At 41.8% G+C, this 21,301-nt stretch overlaps 1 protein-coding gene across 1 annotated transcript in view; it reads left to right on the top strand.

Moving 5' to 3' along the window:
* Positions 1 to 619: 619 nt before the first annotated feature.
* AMER3 (APC membrane recruitment protein 3) overlaps positions 620 to 21,301 on the top strand; it is a 54,126-nt gene continuing 33,444 nt past the window's right edge. The window contains exons 1-2 of the mRNA XM_034782515.1: positions 620 to 701; positions 9,887 to 12,961. Of these exons, the coding sequence (XP_034638406.1) occupies positions 9,908 to 12,946 (3,039 nt within the window). The 5' untranslated portion in view covers positions 620 to 701; positions 9,887 to 9,907 and the 3' untranslated portion in view covers positions 12,947 to 12,961. The remainder of the gene's footprint in view (positions 702 to 9,886; positions 12,962 to 21,301) is intronic.

Below are 21,301 nucleotides of genomic sequence, written 5' to 3'. Positions count from 1 at the left end.
AAAAAAAACCCACCTAAGACAAATACTAGCCAATTACATTTTTTGGTATAAATATTCCCTCTCCTCCTGTCCCCAGTTTGCTCCAGGGTGAGATTCCTTCTTTAATATCCGAAGTAGTATATGTGAAAGCACGGTCTCTTGCCATAACAGTCCCCTTTAAATCATTTCTTCAAAGGGTGATACATGTTGAACAGTGATGCATTTCAATAACCTAGAAGTATCTGTTCAGACCGGTCTTTTTGTATTCCAGTCAGCTATGAAAATTGGTGGGAGAAATACAATTACAATAAATGTGCTCCTGAATTATTCCAAACCTGTTGTGTGTGTAGTATAACCAGGATGTTGGCTGTGAGCTCTCTAGTTTACCTTCAATTTTTGCCCCTGAGCAAGTGAGGCATTTACTTGCTACCAAACAGATGGCTGAAACAAACATCTTTCCTAAATCAAGCTACATGGGGAAACCTAGAATCTATGTAGGGTACAGCAAGCTACAAGCTGCAAGGATTGGGGGGTGGGAGGATGAGGGAAGGGGAAGGAGGAGGAGGAGGAGGAAAAGATAGGAGGTGGAGAATACCAGTGGAGAGCAGCAGTAGTACAGCCCCTCAGAGTCTGAAAAGCATCACAGGAGCCTCTGGATAAAGATTCTCAGCCTCAGCAACAAGACTGTAGTAGAGAGGATTACTGCTGAATGGTAAAACATGGTGAGTAAGATTTTTGTCATCTGCCTTATTGTTAGCTGTTCGTGCAATAGAATTCCTTTTGCTCTGACACCTACCACGAGACTCCAAGGGACAGACTATTATTTTGGGATGATTGCTTGTTTTGACACTAGCATGGAGCACTGATTTTCCTTTATTTCTTTTCTTATATATTTTTGATGTGCACATTCAATCTCTTTTAAAGCAATAAATAACTGAAAGTGACAAGGGCTAGCAAGGTTAACTCTTCGCTGTCTGATACAACTGGCTGCTGGACACAGCAAGCAATAAATGCACAGTTTCCCTTTCAGGTACACAGCAGAGATTTCTGTGCAGCTGTTTTCTCCCTGGAAATAGTGAGCTGTTTAACCAGTAGCCTGTGCTGGAGTTTATGCTGCTCTCCCACAGGTGTAAGGAAAAATGTTTCGAGCCAGTACCTTTCTCTCAGCTTCAGGTGCAGAAGAAAAACTGAGCTGTGCAGGGTAATGCAAAGGTTTTGCCATGAAGGTTTCCTCCTTTTGTAATGAATTCACCTCTCCCCCCCCACATTCCTCAGTGTAGTTCTCTCCCTGTTTTCCCTTGGCATAGAGCTGCAAGTGCTAGTAATTACTGAAACTGTTCAGATGACTAATCAAGGGAATGAAACTGGTGGCTAGGAGCTAGCCATTGTGCTGAACATGTAGAGATTCTACAGCTTACATGCCCTGTACAATGAACTGGGGAAAAAGAATGCTTGTTTTTCTTCACCCTTTTTGATCTTTTATATGTACCCAGCACGTTTAAACACCCAAAACTGCAGAGCTCTGCATACCAAGGGCTTTAATTTTACTACTGCCATCTCAGCTTTATGGAGCAGTTGGCAGTGATTAATTTAAGGTTCAGACTTTCCTGTAGCACAGTGCTAATAAGATTAAACATTTAATTACAGATCCTTATAGTATTCTGATGTGAGGTGTAAGATTTTATTGTGTACACATGATGGTGTGTTTCTTTAGGTCTTTTAGTAAGAAAAAGCAGAGCCTGACCTAAATGTATATGCAAATTATTAGGTATTCTGGGTTACCCAAGAGAGGCAGGTGATAAAGAGAAATGATAACATGTAACCACTAATAATGATGACAAGAATACTCCAAGCAGGTGGTATGATCCCAGCATAGGTCTGCATGTCAGAGGTTTATTTAAAAACAAATCTCCCTCTGTAACATGAATTGTTAGTGCCATTGTTAAAAAGGAGAAATAGAATAAGATACTGGCAGAGAAATCTATTTAAGAAGTGAGAAGATGAGCAATGCTTTAAAATCTTCTTTGGTTTACACTATGAGGGAACGTTATGTCTGTCTGCCTTTAAGAAACAGAATTGCATATTACAGTAACTGCAGACAGAATATCATCACGGTTCAGCAGGGAACTTCTTTATTGAATTATAATTAAAAACAGCCAAATAGTGAAAAAGAATTGCATGTTCCTATTAATAGTAGGAAAATTCTCCTTTGGCTTTATTTTGTGACCTTTAGTAAAGGGAGTTAAGTGTTTGTGAAAGTAACTAAATTCTGTTTTCCCAAACAGAACCCTTTCAGTAAGATTATATACTCTGCTTTATGCTGTTAATTGGTCTAGAACAAGTACTAAGCATTTATAATACCCATTGATTTTAATAGGAATCATAGGCACTAAGCCCCTTACACTTCTTTGTTAATCTTTTTTAGGGTTTTGGATTGGCACCCATCATCATAGTAGCTCAGCATATCCCTAAGTTAATTAGCCAGCATGGCAAAGTCTCTAGTAGGCTTCCTGAAGCATTCAGTTCTTTGTCATTTCCTATTCTTCAAATTCTTCATTAAAAATTTGAGAATAAGTTTCACTTCAGAGTGTTATCTGTTTAAAAAATTATTTTGGGTTTTTTTTAAAGTAAGTACACTTTCCATTATATTCTTGTCCAAAAATTTCATCATACCACAGTTTTAATTTTGGAGCAAGGAGTACATTTTCAAAAGCATCCAAGTCCCATTTTCAAAAGTGACTTCAGCACAGTGGACTTACATGTCTGAGCGTCAAAGTCACTTTTGAAAATGGGACTTAGACACCTCAAACATTTTACTCTAAAAACATGCATGCTGGATTTTACTCAGTTTTAAAAATATCAGTAATGAGAAAGAATATTGTGCATAAGAGTTTGTCAATGGATTTAATTAATAAGATCAAACCCTAGGGAAGGGGCAAGTTTAGACAGTATATAGTATGTGGTTGGGTAAGGCACCTCCTTCTCATGGTGTTACTGTTTAAGAATAAACTATTACACTAAATATAACAAAGATAAAATATTCTCATAAAATACCTAAAAACTCTCCCTAACTTTGCTCATTAGTAGTCTCCAGTGAAAACCCATCACAAGTATACATATGACCAGAGTCTCCAACTAGACAGCAAATAAGATTTTGGAACAAATGCCTGTAACGATGCTGCCTCTGGTGGGACACAACTGAGAGTATCTATTCAGGACAAATTGCTTAGAGCAGGGCAGTTACAGCCCAAGGCTGGGTTTCCTTTACCAATAAGGCACCCCACCCCACCTCACTGGCTAACCATAAGTCATACAAGCAATTCCCTTAGACACTCCAGTTTCCCAGTATCACCACCAGTGCCACTCATTATAGGGACGAATGGTTATGAAAACCAATACCCCAGTAAAAGGAAAAAGGTTCTCTCAATCCCAAAGGACCAAGCCCCAGACCCAGGTCAATTTACAAGTCAGATCTTACCCACAAATCATGCTGTTGCCAATCCTTTAGAATCTAAAATCTAAAAGTTTATTAATAGAAAGAGAAATATAAATGAGAGTTAAAATTGGTTAAATGGAATCAATTGCCTACAGTAATGGCAAAGTTATTGGTTCATGCTTGTAGCAGTGATGGAATAAACTGCAGGTTCAAATGAAGTCTCTGGACTACATCCACAGCTGGGATGGGTCATTCAATCCTTTGTTTAGAGCTTCAGTTTGTAGCAAGGTTCCTCCAGAAGAAGCAGGATTGAAGAGAAAATGGAGGCGTTTCCAGGGCCTTTTATATTCTTTGCCCTGTGGAAGGACACCTCTTTGTTCTTGCTGTGGAAAATCCCAACAGCAAGATGGAATTTGGAGTCACATGTCCATACATGACTCAGTTTGCAGGCAGCAGCCATTGCTCACATGCTATCTTGAATGTTCCCAGGAAGACTTCTTATGTGGATTGGAGTCTCCCCAGGTCCATTGTCAGTTAAGTGTTTCTTGATTGGGCACTCAATTTGCAAATTCCTTTCTCAAGAATCTGACCAAATGCTTCACTAATGCTATTTAGAATCAAACACATTGAGATACAAGTACATAGCCAATATTCATAACTTCAACTACAAAAAATGGTACACACATATACAGATAGCATAATTATAACCAGCAAATCATAACCTCTTCATAGACATCTCACATGACAACCTTTGTACAATATTTGCTGTAAATATATAACAGTGATCTATATGGTTACAGTTCATGTCAATATCATAATGCCACATAAGGCTAATGCTCCTTTTTCCTTGCCTAGGAGAAGCAACATTGAGTCAAGCTTTGATCTAAATTTCTAGTTCCTAAGCCCGTTTCTGCTATTAATGATAGCCATGCAACCTCACTGGTGTCAACACTTATTCTCCAAATGGGTTGATTTTCCCAGGGTTGCATCCAAGAATATTGATATTTTTGCCAAAATTTTATGGCCCTCAGGAATAATTTTTCATTTCTGTAGAAAATGCAGGCAGAAATATTTTCCAATAGGAGAGCAACTAAAAGTAATTGACACCCATTCTTAAAGTTAAAGCAATTCTTCTAACATCTCTACAGAAAGGCAATGTGCTGGGATTACTCCCAAACCATGGGAACACTGGTCGTCCTCACACTTCTAGCATCTCTCTTTTGCGAGTTCTCAAAAAGTAAACCATTAATATCCATTCTGCCTAAATCATAAGAGATCCAACACTCAGTTTGAACTAGTGCATAATAGATGGTTCTTATAAGTTTGATGATGGAGTGTCTTTGAATTTTAAAAACAATATTCTCCAAATCCAGAATGGTGTTTACTTCAAGACTTTATTTGTATTATACTTGCCAGCCCAACCTTTGGATTTAATTGCTTGTTTAGACGCCTGTGAAACCTTAAGACTAAGTGGTGTGGTCAAGACCAGTAAGTATGCGTCACTCTAGCAATATCATAGATGGGAAAGGCAGTTTCCCCACAACAGTAGCATAACATTTCTTTAGCTGCAGAAAGGTCTGCGTCTGAGACAGTGGTAGATAACAATTTAACCGTAGTCCAGCAAAGATTTACTTAAATGAATTTCACAAGTAATCCATTGATGCCAGAAAAAAGGAGATGGGGCAGTTTGAAGGAAAAGTACACACGGAGTCTTGTTGAAACCATAATGGAGTAATTCTTAGTGGGCTGGCAGCCAGTTCCAAAGATTCCTGTCATTTTGAGTGAATTTTAATTGCAAAAACATATTTCCTTTACAAAGATGGAAATCAGTTCCCAGATATATTTTTTTATTCTAGTAGGAGTACAAGATAAAAAAGTGGAAATTAAATGCAAGGGTAAAAATAATGGAAAAGGACTGGAGACAGGCAATGCTGTAGCTGAATGCACAGGTCAGGACAACCCACAGACAAAAGTACAATTTTACAAAAGTCTAGAATCATTTTACAGAAGTTTGATTAGGATTACATAACCACTGGAAGCATATACTGTAACTTTACCTTAAAATTTCTTTTATCTTTTAACCTCATTTCCATGGTACAGTTTCCATGCTATTGACGCGTAGCCCCACAGGCAGGAAAAGGAAAAAAATGGTATGGTCATTACTAGATTGAAATGGTAGAATTAATAATGATGCATAAAAGACATAAGTATTCAATAGGTATTGCTACTCTGTATTTGGAAAGAAGCAGAATGATTTGTATCACATAAGGATGATGAAGTACTTTCCAGTCTGTTAGTCAGTCCAAGGAGGATGTTAGACAGCATCTATGAGGGAGAAATGTTTTTAAATTACCAGGGCCAGATAACTTGTATCCAAGAGTCCTAAAAGAGTTCGCTAAGGAGATAAATGGCCCACTGATGGCAATTTTTAATAAATCTTGGAATACCAGGGCTAGTATCAGAGTAACAGCTGTGTTAGTCTGTATCCGCAAAAAGAAGAACAGGAGTATTTGTGGCACCTTAGAGACTAACAAATTTATTAGAGCATAAGCTTTCGTGGACTACAGCCCACTTCTTTGGATGCATATGCATATGNTACTCATAGATGGAAATGTGAGTTCTTCAGATCTGTGATGAATGCTAATAAATACTTTTCTACCTCACTACACCATTGCATATTCGTACATGTCACTGATGCTACAGAAAAGTTACTTTATAAATGTTTTAGGAAAAGGTTATTGGGATGTTTTTGCATCCTGTCCTTAATTCTTTATTAACAGAATCCCAGATCCTTTATTTTGCCTGGGATTGATGACAAGCTAAGCAACCTGGGTCATTCTGCTTGTCATTTGGGTCATTTGGCATAATACTAGCCCTGAAAAAAGAAGAACAGGAGTATTTGTGGCACCTTAGAGACTAACAAATTTATTAGAGCATAAGCTTTCGTGGACTACAGCCCACTTCTTCGGATGCATCCGAAGAAGTGGGCTGTAGTCCACGAAAGCTTATGCTCTAATAAATTTGTTAGTCTCTAAGGTGCCACAAATACTCCTGTTCTTCTTTTTTCAGGGCTAGTATTATGCCAAATGACCCAAATGACAAGCAGAATGACCCAGGTTGCTTAGCTTGTCATCAATCCCAGGCAAAATAAAGGATCTGGGATTCTGTTAATAAAGAATTAAGGACAGGATGCAAAAACATCCCAATAACCTTTTCCTAAAACATTTATAAAGTAACTTTTCTGTAGCATCAGTGACATGTACGAATATGCAATGGTGTAGTGAGGTAGAAAAGTATTTATTAGCATTCATCACAGATCTGAAGAACTCACATTTCCATCTATGAGTAACATGGCTACATCAAAATCATGCTGATAAAACCTTTATCTATCACCACACCATCATGTATGCCGTATTGTACAGACTGTGCATATATACAGTCACACACCACCCTAAAGTTTGCCACTATTTCCTGCCTTCCCCTGTGTTATAAATGTGCTGATTATAGGCCATACCAGAGCCTCCACTAAAAATTGCTTTATGCCACTGGATAGCCATGGATCTGGCTACCTGAAGATTCCCTTCCCCCTTGTAGGTTCCAGGACTGGCTGCTCCAAGAAGCAGTCATTTAAGGTGTCAAGAAACTTTATCTCTGCATCCCATCCTGAGGTGACACGTACCCAGTCAATATGGGGATAGTTGAAATCCCCCATTATTATTGTGTCTTTTATTTTAATAGCCTCTCTAATCTCCCTGAGCATATCACAATCACTATCACTGTCCTGGTCAGGTGGTCGGTAGTACATCCCTACTGCTACATTCTTATTATTCAAGCATGGAATTACTATCCATAGAGATTCTATGGTACAGATTGATTCATTTAAGATTTTTACTTCATTTGACTCTACGCTTTCTTTCACATATATAGTGCCACTCCACGACCTGTTCTGTCCTTCCGATATATTTTGTACCTTGCAATTACTGTGTCCCATTGATTATCCTCATTCCACCAAGTTTCTGTGATGCTTCTTACATCAATATTCTCATTCAATAGGAGGCACTCAAGTTTACCCATCTTATTATATTTAGACTTAAACTTGTCACTTTTTAGCCCTCTGCCATTACGGGATGTAATTGAATGGGACTTTTTTTTCATTTGACTGTTTCTCATCAGATCTTACCTTTATTTCATCACCTTCCATCCTCTCCTCCTTACTAGGACATAGAGAATAGATCCTCCCCTAAGGTATGTCTCTGTCCGAGCCATGTGCTCCTCCACATCTACCTGTCCATTGTGGGAGGATGGTCAGATTTAGCTGACAGAACCGCCTCTTAGAGGCCATGGGCAGTTGCTACAATTTAGAGGAGCCCTAAGACTGCTCCAAGTTATGTCTTCAGATTGTGCCAAGCTCACGATTGGTGGGAGGATGCATAAAAAGCTGGTTTAAAAACCACCCTTCCTGACTTGTACTGGGTGCAAAAGAGCTGGATCCGAGGCTGGTCCCATGTTTATACATCTCCTTTGAAACACTGGCAGTTATTTATTCTGCTAGTGTAGCTGTGCATGGTTTATCAACGAGTGTTGGATGCAACACTGTGCTGCTAATGCGTCTTTTAATGTGCAGTAATTCATTGTCAATTATTGCTGACTTTCAGGGCCCAGATGATTTTAGTTTTAGTGTATATGTAAATGATGCAGAACTAGAGAATTTAATTCTAAACGGAGGTTTAATTCAGTGCAGATCTGAAGGGATTTTTTTTTTTTAAAGAACAGGCCTCTGAATAAAAATCTGGGCCACTCTTTTTGTCCAATAAGAATTTCGTTTGCATGAGAGCTTGCATGAGGAGTTTGATTCTGTTCTGAATTATGCAGCTATAATCCCATTGCTTTACTCCTGATTTACACAGGTGTAGGGAGGAGGAGAAACAAGTGCTGTCTATTTATGAAATAATTCCAGGAAAGTTGACTATGGCATAATATTTTTATGAGTATTTTAGTTAAGTGTTTATCTACTGCATGAAAACATCAACTGTACTGAACACTGTAGCATACAGGTGTAGACCCCAAGTTTGTAATGAACTATGCAATGCATGTGCATTTAAAAGTAACCAATGTACAATGTGCATATGTTTTGCCAATGCATCTATGTACTATAGTTGGTCATTGTACACTTAAAAATGTCTGTCAAGCCAATCCAACTGTCCAGTGATATTTAGTGGTGCCTTTTATAAAAGCTACTTTTGATTTTTTATAATAAAAGTAGCACTACGAAAAATTATAGATTGCACTCTGTGATAGGGTGTACAAATCCCCCACTGGAAAAGCAGACCTGCTCTGCACCCAAGTTGCCGCACCCCACTGCACCTGCTATGCCTGCACAGGCTGGAGAAGGAGCTTTAAAAGGCAAGCAGAGCAGCTCAAAAGCAGGCAGATGAGCTGACCTACGTGCTGGGCTCCTGAGAAGGAGCAACCTAGGAGCTCTTGCTGCCTGAGGCCTGACTGTAGTGACCTGTCCAAGCCTACTCTGATGATAAAAGGATCTGGGCTGTGAGATCTCAACCCAAGATGGAGGGGAGTCCTGAGGCCTCCTGCTTAATTGCAAAAAGACCCCTCCTCCCACTGCTGGACTCTTTATACATATCCCAAAAGGCACAGACTTGCGAATGTGACCTGGCCGGAGGGCAGCGTCACTGGAAGGACAGACCACTGCAGCGCAGAGCCGTGGTAATAAAAGGGGACACCCGATAGGAAAACAACCTGCCATACTCCCGCCCAACCAGTAGGTGGTGCTAGTGGTGAGCATGTCCCTTTCACACACTTCAGCAGAAGCAAGAACAGTAATCCAGTTTCAGCATGCATTCCAAGCAAAGGACCAGTTCACGATGTACAGGCAGGGATTTGCAGAGATTTTCCATGTAAAATGAAAATCTCTTGTGTTATATTTTACATCCCCAGAGCTTTCCCCACTTGGGATCTTCCTCATCCCTTGACCTAATCAAAGGCATAAGTTAATGAACAATCATCTCCCCAAAGCAGGCCTTTGGCATAAAAGTTCCTTGGGTATCCACTGATCCTCATTGTTCTCCAGTGATCCTGTATCTGAAAGCTCAGCAGCTTGACAGTTTCAAAGGCAATCAGGCCAACTAGCCACCAACCTAGAGTGACCTGTTCTCCCTGCTGATTCTTTCAGACCTTTGCAAACCTTACAAGCAACACTCCCTGTGTTTCACTTGAACTCTTTTTCAAACAACAGCATGAGTTATTGACTGAAGTCTCTCGCAAGAAATAAAATCAGTTCTAATATTGCTGATTTCCTCCCGTCCATTTCTCTAGATTTTCTTCAAAATATACAAATTCTAATGGGGTTCTAGTTGTTTGGGAAACATACCCCAAATCCATATGGGTCCTTTGTTAGCTGAAAGCACACTGCTAGCCAGATTCTAAGATTTTGTTCTGCTGTTTCCTCTACAGAAACAAATGTGATGAAGCAGTATGGAGCTAAGGAGAGGAAAGACCTTCATAAAATCAAATTTGCAACTGACTTCTGAGAAAGCGCCACTGGTGGATGTGATTCCTACAGACAAGAATGATCTAGAAAAAGACAAAAGGGTAGCAGTTGAGGGGAGCAAAAGCAAAGTGGTCCAACCATCAAGTTTGGCCACACAGAAAAATGACCGATTTTCTAATACAACAACAAGGAGCGGGGCTAGTGAAAACATCTTAGCGCCATCTGGGTCTTCCTACAAACTGGTAAGAAAGAGTAAAACCCATGACTGTGTGATAGGGGTAGACAAAACAGAACAATGCAGCCACAGTGATAAAGCTTACAAGGAGGGCTCTTCAGCTCCAGGAAGAAGTAAAGGGCGACTTGTCAATAGCATCAGCTTTTCTGGGGTGGGGAGCACCCTGAATTCCAGTGGTAAGAAAGAGTCCGTGGTCAGCCCAAGCCAGTCCACTTGCAGCAGTCAGCAGATGATAGATTATAGAAACTTTGTGCCACAAATGCCTTTTGTACCAGCTGTAGCAAAAAGCATTCCTAGGAAGAGGATTTCCCTTAAGAGGTCTAAAAAAGGGCTCAGGGATATATTTCACATGAAAAAAAATAAACCAGAGAGCCTAACGCTGCTAGTTGAGAAGGGCAAGAGGCTGCCTTCTCCAGCATGGAAGAGCGAGCTGTCAGGCAGGCTTGGGAAGTATCTTTTCAAACCCAGAGAAACCTTTGCAGCTGACTGCTTGGCACAAGACCTCTCCGACAGCGAAATGCAGTCTGACTCCTCCTATGACTACTGCAATGCTCTGTGTGAAGATGTCGCTTCTCTGAAGAGCTTTGACTCTCTCACTGGATGTGGGGAAATCTTTGCAGATGAGAGCTCTGCTCATTTGGAGCTGGAGAGCAGCAAAGAAGTGCTGGTGAGGCGATCCAAGCACAAAGAGAGCCCTGCCCTGGGGTCTTTTCAAGGGGGGGTGGAACAGCTGGCATCCCCTGCCCAAAACGAAGCAGCTGACTTTGCGAAATTTTGGGACAACATCAACAAGTCAGTGCGATTACATCAGAGCACGTTATTTGATAGGAGGTTGTTGAAAGTACCCAGTCCTGACTTGGGAAAGACTAAACGTGAAGCTGCTGCTTCAATGACTGACCTGCTGGTGTCACCTGATAAAGATCCTGACAGTTCCAAAGAAAGCTCTGTAGATACAGGGACACCAAAAAGTGACCACCAAGAATCCACCTCCACCAGCGATGAAGGATATTATGATTCATTCTCTCCTGGGCAGGATGATGAAACGAAGGAGGCTCAGACTCCTGGGGTTCCAGGTAGATTTCCAAGAGACAGTTACAGTGGCGATGCCCTTTATGAACTATTCTATGATCCTAATGAAGCCAAAATAAGCCCAGTCCTAGACGATGAGCTGTGTATATCAGAAAGCATTTCAGAACAGGCCATTGAAATCCCTTTGTCAATTTACAGCTTTCATGTGGGAGCGGAGGAGAATATGGCTTCACAGCCAGCTGTTGACATCATTAGCCAGGGGTTTCTTCACAGCACATGGAAAGGTAAGGAATGCTTGTTAAAGCTCTGTGATACTGAACTTTCACTGACCATGGGGATAATAAACTGGCTACGAAAAAACCCAGGGTTGGTTTCCCCCACAGACCCGATTAGGAGTCCCGAATTACAGCTGGAAAAAAGTGGCGATCCATTGGTCGCCTGTAGTCCCAGTCCATGCCAGAGTGAGCACATAGCAGCTGAGGAGGAAAAACAAACCAAGGGAGAAACTGATATTTCTAATCCAAAGTCTTCTTTGGCTGATGACAATGACATGGCCCAGACGTGTTTAGGGGGTGTGGCTGAAAAAGACCAAAGGGAGGTTTTGTGGCCTCACACAGCTAATGGGGATTCTCAGGTAAGCGAAGGAAACTGCCCTGAGGACTCATGTGCTGTGTCTGGGCTTCAGGAAGCCAACAGCACATCAGGTACTGTGCCAAGATCACAAGCTATTGGAGACACTTTAGGGACCTGTTTGTCTGAAAAAGAGAAGATGCCAGTTTTAGGAGAATGCAAGGGACCTGGAGATAAAGCCCCATTAAAAGGCGACCTGAACATGGAGCCTGCTTGCCAGAGCTCTCAAAATCCTTTGTTAAATGATAGCCAGGAAGTAGAATCCTGTTATTCTTATATGACTGCAGCAACTTCCCCAATGGATTCCCTAGAGACAGCAGATGGCAATAAAACAATATATCATTCCTTGTCTATTTCCTGCGACAAGCCAATGCAGCCTCTTACTCTGAGACATTTTCAAAGCTACATCAGCCCCACACAAAGGGAAAGCGACACTACTATAGTGCAGCTTCTGGAACGTTGTGTTACTCAAGTTGCATCCTTAAAAATCAGCTATGAAAACAAACATCTGGAAGACAAATGCATCGGGAATGAAATGAACAACATAATTTGTAAGATGTCTCAATACAAAAACAAAATATTGTTGCAAAATGAATGCAACTGTATCACCCAGAGTTTAGAATACCCTGGTCTCCCTCACACAAACCAAGATAATTATGAGACAAGCCTCAAAGCCAGTAATCCATATCAGTTGAAACAAAATAAGGAATTAATTTGCTCTAAAGATCAGAAACACAGAACAAATATCCTAGATCATATGAGTCAGGTCACCAGGAGTAAGATAAATTTTGAATACGCCCAGCTAAATAATCAAGCCCTCTCTTACATAAAAGACTTCAGATTTGAACCAAGACCAAGTGACTCTAACAGCATGACACCCCTTAGTAGGCCAACGTTTTTACCTCTCTTCAACTCCGTTTGCTCGGCTGTACCCAATGATTTTTCACAAGCCTGCTCAAACAGTTCACTGGACAAACCGTTGCAAAGTAATGAATCTAAGCAGTGCAGCACAACCTCATGCAGTTACACAGAAGAATACTACCAAGGACTTTCTGAAGGAGCAACTCTTCCTAATAACCCAGAGCTGACTACCACAGACAGAGCAGTGACTGGCAAGAACCATCAATGACACCAGTGTAACAAGGTAAGTTCTTGTAGAGAAGATTGAAATAAAATGTGAAAAAATGAAATGTTAGCCATTCCCTTTAAACAGAATTAAGGCCCACTACACCTGGTTCTACCGAGTACTTTGTGCTCCTCACAGTTTGATCAGGTTCTTAACATCTGCTTTATAGATATAGACAAAATAAGAAGAAAGGAAATAGAGTTAAAATTGCACAGACTCCTGAAGCCAAGGGCCATATATTGCTTTAGGTAAGTGTCAAGTTTATGGACATGAATGAGAGCTCCATGCAAAGGTGAAGAAACTGGGTCTGATTCTTCATTCAGTTAAATCACATTCACTCTCACGTAACTCCATCAAAATCAATAATGCCTAATTGTAGACTGTATTATAGGTGTACATTGGGTTGTTAAAACAGTGTAATATGGGTATTAGTGAGTATTTCACAGGGATTGTTGCACACATTTACCTAGCAATTTTCCAGAACATACAGATAATTTAGGAACATTCCTGATCACAACTGCAGAAACTGACATATTTGATACTGGATGTCAAAACATGGCTGCCATATAGTAAGTTTACAGAGAACTGCATCCATCACATAATGCTAGATTTTACAAAAGTTCCCTCCAATACTGATAATACAGCTTTCTTTGCAGAATCCGCCCACCCCCGCATCACTACAAGAAGTTAAGGTAGTCTGGATATCTTGCTTGCAAGTGGAACCTTAACTGCATTTTCTGAGTTTCTAACTTTTATTTAACTCTAATGTCCTTGAAAAGTAACATGCCCTCAAACCACAGATTATTTATCATATTTAGAACAGCAGGGCTTAGGGGCCAAATGAGAAAGGGCCCCATCGTGGTAGGTGCTGTACCAGCAGAAGAGACAGTCCCTGTCTTGAATAGCTTACTGTCTCCTGCAACCTGAACTCCTCAGTAATGACAATTTGAGAGAGTATTCCTTAGTTTTTTAAATAGCTATAAAATGGGCCTGGGGAGGGAAGGAAGTTTTGGAGAGGGATTGCCTTCTTCAGGTCAGTAAAGGGGGACCTCACTAAATGTGCAATACTCTTAAGACCCTTAGGAGAGAACCTGTCTCCTAGGGACCCGAGGAGGTGTGCATCGGAGCAGGCGCTGCCTGGCACTGACCTTCTGAAGAGCTTTATGATGCTTGTTAGGACTGCACAATCTATGCCTTGCAGCACCCTTTTACAGGGTTTATGTATGGGGCGGGGGGAGGGTGTCTCCCGGGAACCTTCAGAGCCTGTGCAGTGTGTGGAAGAGGGCTGCAGAGAGACAAGAGGGCAAGGAGGAGGAGCAAAGGAGAAGCTCAGTGCTGCAGGAGAAGGAACTGAAGTAACCCTAGCACTTCTTTGGTTTCTGCAGCAGGCAAGCATTCTGTAGCTCACAGCAGCATGAGTCCCCTCTGCTTAACCCCAAGTGGTTTGTCAAGTAGAGAAGGCAAGGAAGGGAGAGTGCTCCTCCATGTACGAGCCCTAGGCTTGTTGAGTTCCTACCCCTCCAAGGCCTTTGGAAGCTCAGCCGCTCCTTGCTACCATTTTGACAAGCATCCCAACAGTAGCCAGAGGGGAGCACCTTTTGAAAGCTCTCAGCAAAGAAAAGGGCCAAAAATTTTCCCCCTCTCCATATTGTGAAAACCTAGTTTACAGCAGTCATTTGATGTACTCTGTGACTATGATTGCTAGTTAATAACTTCTGAAAGTATGCTTTATTCTACAACATTTTGGTGATGGGAACTAGATCTTAATCTAGTACATGAAGGTGCTTTTTAACCCCTGCTGCTTTATATTTTTTGCTTCAAATGGATTTAGAAAAAGGTGTTTTTGGTACTCTTGTGAGCAGCTCTAATTTCAGTGTGTCATAATTCAGGAAACCCTTTTCTCCAATTATTTTTACATTTTGTAGTAAATTTTTACTTCAGGTCCAGTGCTAAAACTGCTGATTTTGAGGCCAGTGTGACTGGATTCCGAAGGGGGCTAAAATCAGTTATGTAAAGAATCCTAACTATGAACCTACCATCGTCACTCCAAAACCCAAAAAGTAAAAAAATATCCTGTATTGATTAGCTCACCTCATCAGCAGCAAAGTGTTATGCTCTCTGCTATTGTACTTGTAATGACAATCCAAGATGGCTTCTTTTTCCACTATAGTTCCCATCATTTCAGCTTGCACCTTGCCATGAAAGAACAGATTGTAGCTCTTGGAACTAGCTGCTGCTGTGAGATTCATAATATAGAAATTAAAAATTCATAATAAAAAAGGAAAGATTAGCAGTCACAGTTATTACAGATAAGTCCCCAATGCTGGCCACATCTGCCTAGCGTTAGATCAGTGGACCAATATATACGTTTGCGTGTTGTTTCTACTTTATAGTTGAAATTCATTCATAAGGCTCTGCTATGCAGATCCATTAGTTCTCAAGCTTGGACGGTTGAAAGAAATTCTATTTCTGATGCAGGAAACAATCACTGTCTGCTAGAAAGGGAGGGCAGAATTATAGCTGATGTAACTGTCAGAAGTGGTAATATATTGTATCATAACACGGTATGAGATATACTGCAAGTAGACATTATTGGTCTCAGGGCATTTTCTGCTGCATCATATCAAATGGCAGCTGCTATATGCCACCACTTGTCAGTGTGGATACCTGCAGTGTTAGGGATTATAATAGTGTTCATATGCCACAGCACATGCCCCAAAGAGGTGTTAATATTTGCTCTTTGCAAAAGGGATATGCTAGTTTGTGACAGAAGATTTGTCTAACAAAGTAAAAATGAATAGTACACACATTTTACCAATTTAAAATGTTGATGGAATTTACATATTTGTGGGTTGTGTGCTCAAAAGCATCATTTCAGGGAATCATTTTGCTACAGCCTCCTTCATTGTTATTACACTCTTACTGAAAATGAATTTACACAACTATTAAAATGGTATTTAACATGGATGTTAGAATAGCGGTGGTGGTAGCTATTAACTGTGTAACATGGAGTTTTCCCATCTGGATTCATCTTCTCTGGTCGTTTTTGAGCCCACTTTAACAGATGGCTTGTGGGTTCATTTTGGATTTTAATATTTTGGAAGATGACTGAATATCTCTACCATATTGATGAAGGTGGGTGTCGGAGAAGGGCAGAAAATACATGGGGCACCTGCTCTAATGCTACAGAGAAATACAACAATAAGAAAATATACCTGCTCTGGGCAGGATTGCTTAAACCTAGAGAATTTACACATGACAAAAGCTCTAAGGCTGCGATGATCTCACTATTTTAAAATGGCATGCTTGGGAAAGGCTCTGTAGTGACAGTCAGAGACTGAGGTCCTTGGTTTAGCCACAGAACAAACGCTGCACTGGCAGCATCAGTGCAGGCTTCCTACCGATAATCTTACACCCTGTCCTGCAGGAGGGGTGGAAGGGAAGGGAAGCTGCCATGCATCCAACAGGGACGGAGATGTTCAAACCTGGTTGTGATGTGCTTGTAGCTGAAGATCTCAAGTACCCTGACCTCCACATGTTCCAGTTTCCCCAATGACAAATGACCCCATTGCTCCTCCCTCTCGCCAAACTGGCACATGCTTTCTCCTCAGCCATGTGAGACCAAATACACAGCTAGCACTCTTCCTGAATTCTCCAACCGCACAGGACCACCATTCTTCACCTTCCTGTACCAGCTGCTCTCCTTCTCACCCTCACCTCGCAGCCACTGAAGCCTGATGACTTTGGCAAGGAGCATTGCAACTGGGAGAAACAGCTCCAGATCCTCTTCAGTCTCCCCCTCCCCTTCAATTCATGGTGTGAATTTGCAAATCCCATTTGTAAGTTACACATCAGTGGAACATGACCAGTAATTCCCAGCACAATAGGTCTGCACCTAATGCAGGAATGGAATGGTTTAACATCCTTGTTTTGAGATGTAGAATATAGTTGTGCACCAGTGAAAGTTACTCGTAAGAAATACTTGGCAAGAGATTGACAAAAAGTATTAAAACAGTTTGTGGGGCAGTGAATAGACACAACCTTACATGGCACTCTAAATTTGGGTTCCAATGGGTCACGAGAGCAGGCAGGTTCTAGACATTTAGGCCTTTCTCTGAGAATACCCTGGCATTGGAGGTTCTAAAGCAGGAATCCCTCAGTTTGAACAGGAGGAGCTGCTGGGATGGCTTTCTCCTGGAGGGGAGTTCTCCCTGGAGACCACACCCCAGGAACTGACAGCAAGAACAGATTATGCCACCACGACTGGACAGAGATAGAGAGAGAAGCTCTCAGACTGGGCCCACATTCATTTTGGGATTCATAGATCTTAACAGATATTTTGAACTGCCCTCTTAAGTGAAGAGGTAGATAGGGCAGAGTGCCAAGCACTTATAAGTGCTCATAATAGCTCATCTCATTAAAATGCTGACCCCTTGCATCATGTATCGTCTGACACGTTTGGGTGCATTTCAGTGATAGCACTAAAGAGAGTGCGTTGCAATAATCTAGCTTTAGGATTAGAAAGGAAGAGATGATTGAGACAAGGTCCATATCAAAGAGGAATGGCCGTGCATCTTGGCCAAACGTAGATAAAAGAAGACAGTACAGTTGAGGCCATAGCTGTCATCTAGCAACCGAGAAGCGGCAATGGGTATAATACGACCCAGATACAGCTGAGAGTTATTGTAAAGATCAGATATACATCTCCAATAGAAGGCATATTCATGGCCAACTCTAGTGCTTTCCCTTACCTATCATCTTCACTTCCATCCTGTCTACCCTAAACTAGGCAGTTGGCTCCCCTGCACACCCCCCCCCCAAAGGCACAGGAAAATCAGAGATGCAATATTTGGGTTTGACAGAAAGGGGATGTAGATTTGAGTCTCACCTAGATATTGGCAATGCTGTGGGCTAAAATATATCATCATCATCATCATCCCTAGTGGCTGTAGCTACATATTTAACAGGTGGAAAGAAAAAGATGGAACCCTGTAGAAATGCACCTGAGAGCCCTGGAGCGGGGAAAGAGTGTAGTTACCCCTTCAAAGCCCATTGAAGTCTGTGCATTCCACTGTTTTCACTAGAGTTTGGGTCAAGCCCTAATGTCTTTTGGGAACTCTCAGAAGCAAGTAGTAACTAACTACTGAAGGGTCTTCCCCTCTATTTCCATATGATTCCACAACTGAGTAAACTGAATCTTGTGGATGACAGCAGTATCCAACATGGCTGAGAGATCTAACAAAATCAGTATGGATATGTTAGCCACATTCATTACCAGGAGAGACGGGGAGAGAGGAGCCCCACTCACAGAGAATGCCATGCCAGCAATAGCCCCCTGCTTAAAATGACAGTTCTTTTGCTTGAGAGCCCTCATTGATGGTAGCATGGAACAGGGAAACAGGTGATCTAAAATAATGGATCTGTGCTCCAATATTGACAAGAAGAATGGCATTCAACAGAAATGCACCCTTTTCTGATACTTATGGATTTACAAATTGAGCTGCTCTGTTTGCATGTAAGAAGCAGATTCTAAAATCTCATCTGACAGAATAAAACACACCCTACTCAGACAAAATGTATCATCATCAGGTACAAATTTACTGCTAGAGACATATGGTACCATGTAACAAGAGAAGATGGAGAGTAAGGTGATGGGCCACTGCCTTTACTAATGCATTTGAATGTTAGTCACCATGTGCCCAGACACTAGGGCTAGATGCTAAATTAAACAATTTTCTTCTTCATTAAACATTATGGCTTCCGGACTTGGCTCTGTATCACTGTACTGTCTGCATCTGACTTTTTCACTGATCTTTACTGTGTGTAAAATCAGAGCTTTGTCAGAAACAGGGGGAGAGAAGGATTTCACCAGCATATTTACCAGGAAAGATTTTTAGACGTACAGTTATCAACAAAGATGCTCTCTCAGAGGACAGATGCTCTATAACAGTGTTAAATTTGTTTCATTTTGAAGAATAGAAATTGATTTGCCATTCTGCCCGTTATTGCAGGAGCAGGGTTTCCATGGATACAGTCTGATAGCCATTCTTTTCCCCCCTGGCAGCAGTAGAGGGCTAAATTCTGATCTCAGCTGCATCAGTATAAATCTGAAGCCACTGGAATTACTCCAGATTTGCACAGACAGCAGAATTTAGCTTCTAGTGTTTTGCAGCCCTGTAATCAGGATTTTCACTGGAGGGTAACCAGGTTCTGTATTCAGCAGGTGTGGTTAAGGCACAGCGCAAGCACAGCAAACCACTGTGTGTTACAAGTGAGAAGTGCAGATGAGCCAAAGCCCAAAATACAAACACATCAACTTCCTGTTCAGTGGCTTAGTAGACCCTCCTGCCAGTTAACTGCAAAAATTCAGGTCTGGTTTCGGCTACCAAATGAATTACCTCATAATATCTGCCTTGGATTGGACCAAATATTGTTTCATCAGTATTAAAAATGGTTGCTGTAGTGTGAAGAACACTTCCCCCCACACACACTCTTTTCCCCATGAAACATAGGAAGGCACGGAGAAAAAAACAAAGTCAGTATCTAATCTATGGAGCAGACATTTTAACCAATACCAGTATATAAGAGGATTGAACAGAGCAGCTGGCTTATAGAGAGTGTAGAGCAGAAGGACTGGCTGAGACATATTCTCTAACTGTTTGATTTTGTATTTACCAACTAGCTAGCAGCAAACAAAGGAATTTTGTTGTTTTTTTCTTGGGGGACAAGCGAGGAGAAGGAGAGTTTTCAGTCCCTCTGTACTCATCTGTAAAATCCCTACCCCTGCCTCTATTTTTAAGTTCCTCTTAAAAGCCCACTTCCACAGTGCTCTCTATATACATTTTTGTTGATTTGTACCAACTTCCCATCTGGAAGTCCTCCCCTTTCCTGACCTCTGTCTGCTTGTCTGTGAGCTCCTTGGGGCAGGGGTTATGTTTCAGCGTAACTAGATCTGTATTTCCCTGCAGTCCTCCCTTGAAGACACCCGCTTAAGGTTTCTGGCTCCCAGCCATCACCACCTTTGGTAAGAGACCTGCATCTTTTGCTCTCCTGACTGGGTTTTTTTTTTTTTAAGACTGCACAGCTCCCTGCCTTACATTGTGGTATCCTCAGCAAGCCCTTCTGTCTAAAGGCCAGCGTTTGTGCTTTGCTTTCTCTCTGAGGGCAGTGAACAGTTGCAAGTGACCATACAGCTCTTTCTAAGCAAGCTCCTTTATTCTTAAGGAAAAAACAGAGAAAACATGTTAATAACCAATTACAGGTACTATACACATGCTAAAAGCTTACCAGGAGTCACCCATCAGTCTTATGGGTCCCAGGAGGCCAAAATCTTTCCAATGGTTACCCATTTGTTGGATCAGAGAGAAGGCCCTGAGTCAGTTTAAAACAGACTTTTTATATCAAAAGCCCTTTCTTTGTCTGTTGGTTGCTGGAAAAAAAAAATCAGAACCAGTATACAAGCCGCCCCAGGGGGAGGTACCTCCCTGGAAATATTTATTACTTAAGTGCTTCACCTTAATCATCCCCTACTGTTCTTAGTTCCTGGGGGAGCTGTGGCAACCTTCCCCCTCTCCCCTTGTGAGTTACATACAGCCCCTAGCTCACAGTGGTACATAGGCCATTCATGCACTTAACACAAAATGGTCTCCACAGATAAATGCATGAGGTTGTAATGTGTGTCACAGGCCATATCTTGTTGTGTATCTGGCATAGCAGAGGCACTACCACAGATGTACACTGTTCAGAGCAGATACCATCTTGCAGTGATTAGCAGTATGCTAACGCAATACAATACAGAATACCATCACAAATTAATCAGACTGGTGGTGGTGTTTCAGAGAGATTGCTTGCATAACAGTCCTAGGGGACATTGAATAATACTGTTTTTGCATTTTTCTGGGGGGGGGGGCGGGGGAAGAGGGAAGAGAAACAAAAACCAACCAAACCACCAAACCCCAATAAAGACAACATCTTACATAAAACCAAAACCCCTAGGCCTCCTTCAAAGGTTTAGTACTGCTCACTGAGAAACGTTCTCTATCAAAAGCAACAGAGTAGGGTTACCATATGTCCTCTTTTTCCCGGACATGTCCGGCTTTTCGGCAGTCAAACCCCCGTCCGGGGGGAATTGCCAAAAAGCCGAACATGTCCGGGAAAATGGCGGCTCTGCTCCTCCCCTGGCTCTTCGGCTCTGTTTAAGAGCCGAGCTGCCCGAGCACTATGGGCTTCAGGCAGCCCCCTTGCCTCCGGACCACAGCCGGCCACTTCCCCTCCCGGGCTCCGGCGGCACAGGGTCTGGAGGCACGGGGGCTGCCCAAAGCCGGTAGCGCTCGGGCAGCCCGGCTCTTAAACAGAGCC

The sequence above is a fragment of the Trachemys scripta genome, chromosome 9, assembly GCF_013100865.1.
Source record: "Trachemys scripta elegans isolate TJP31775 chromosome 9, CAS_Tse_1.0, whole genome shotgun sequence".
Lineage (NCBI taxonomy): Eukaryota > Metazoa > Chordata > Testudines > Emydidae > Trachemys > Trachemys scripta.
Note: the sequence above shows the minus strand (reverse complement) of the source record. Positions and strands in the feature narration are given on the sequence as shown.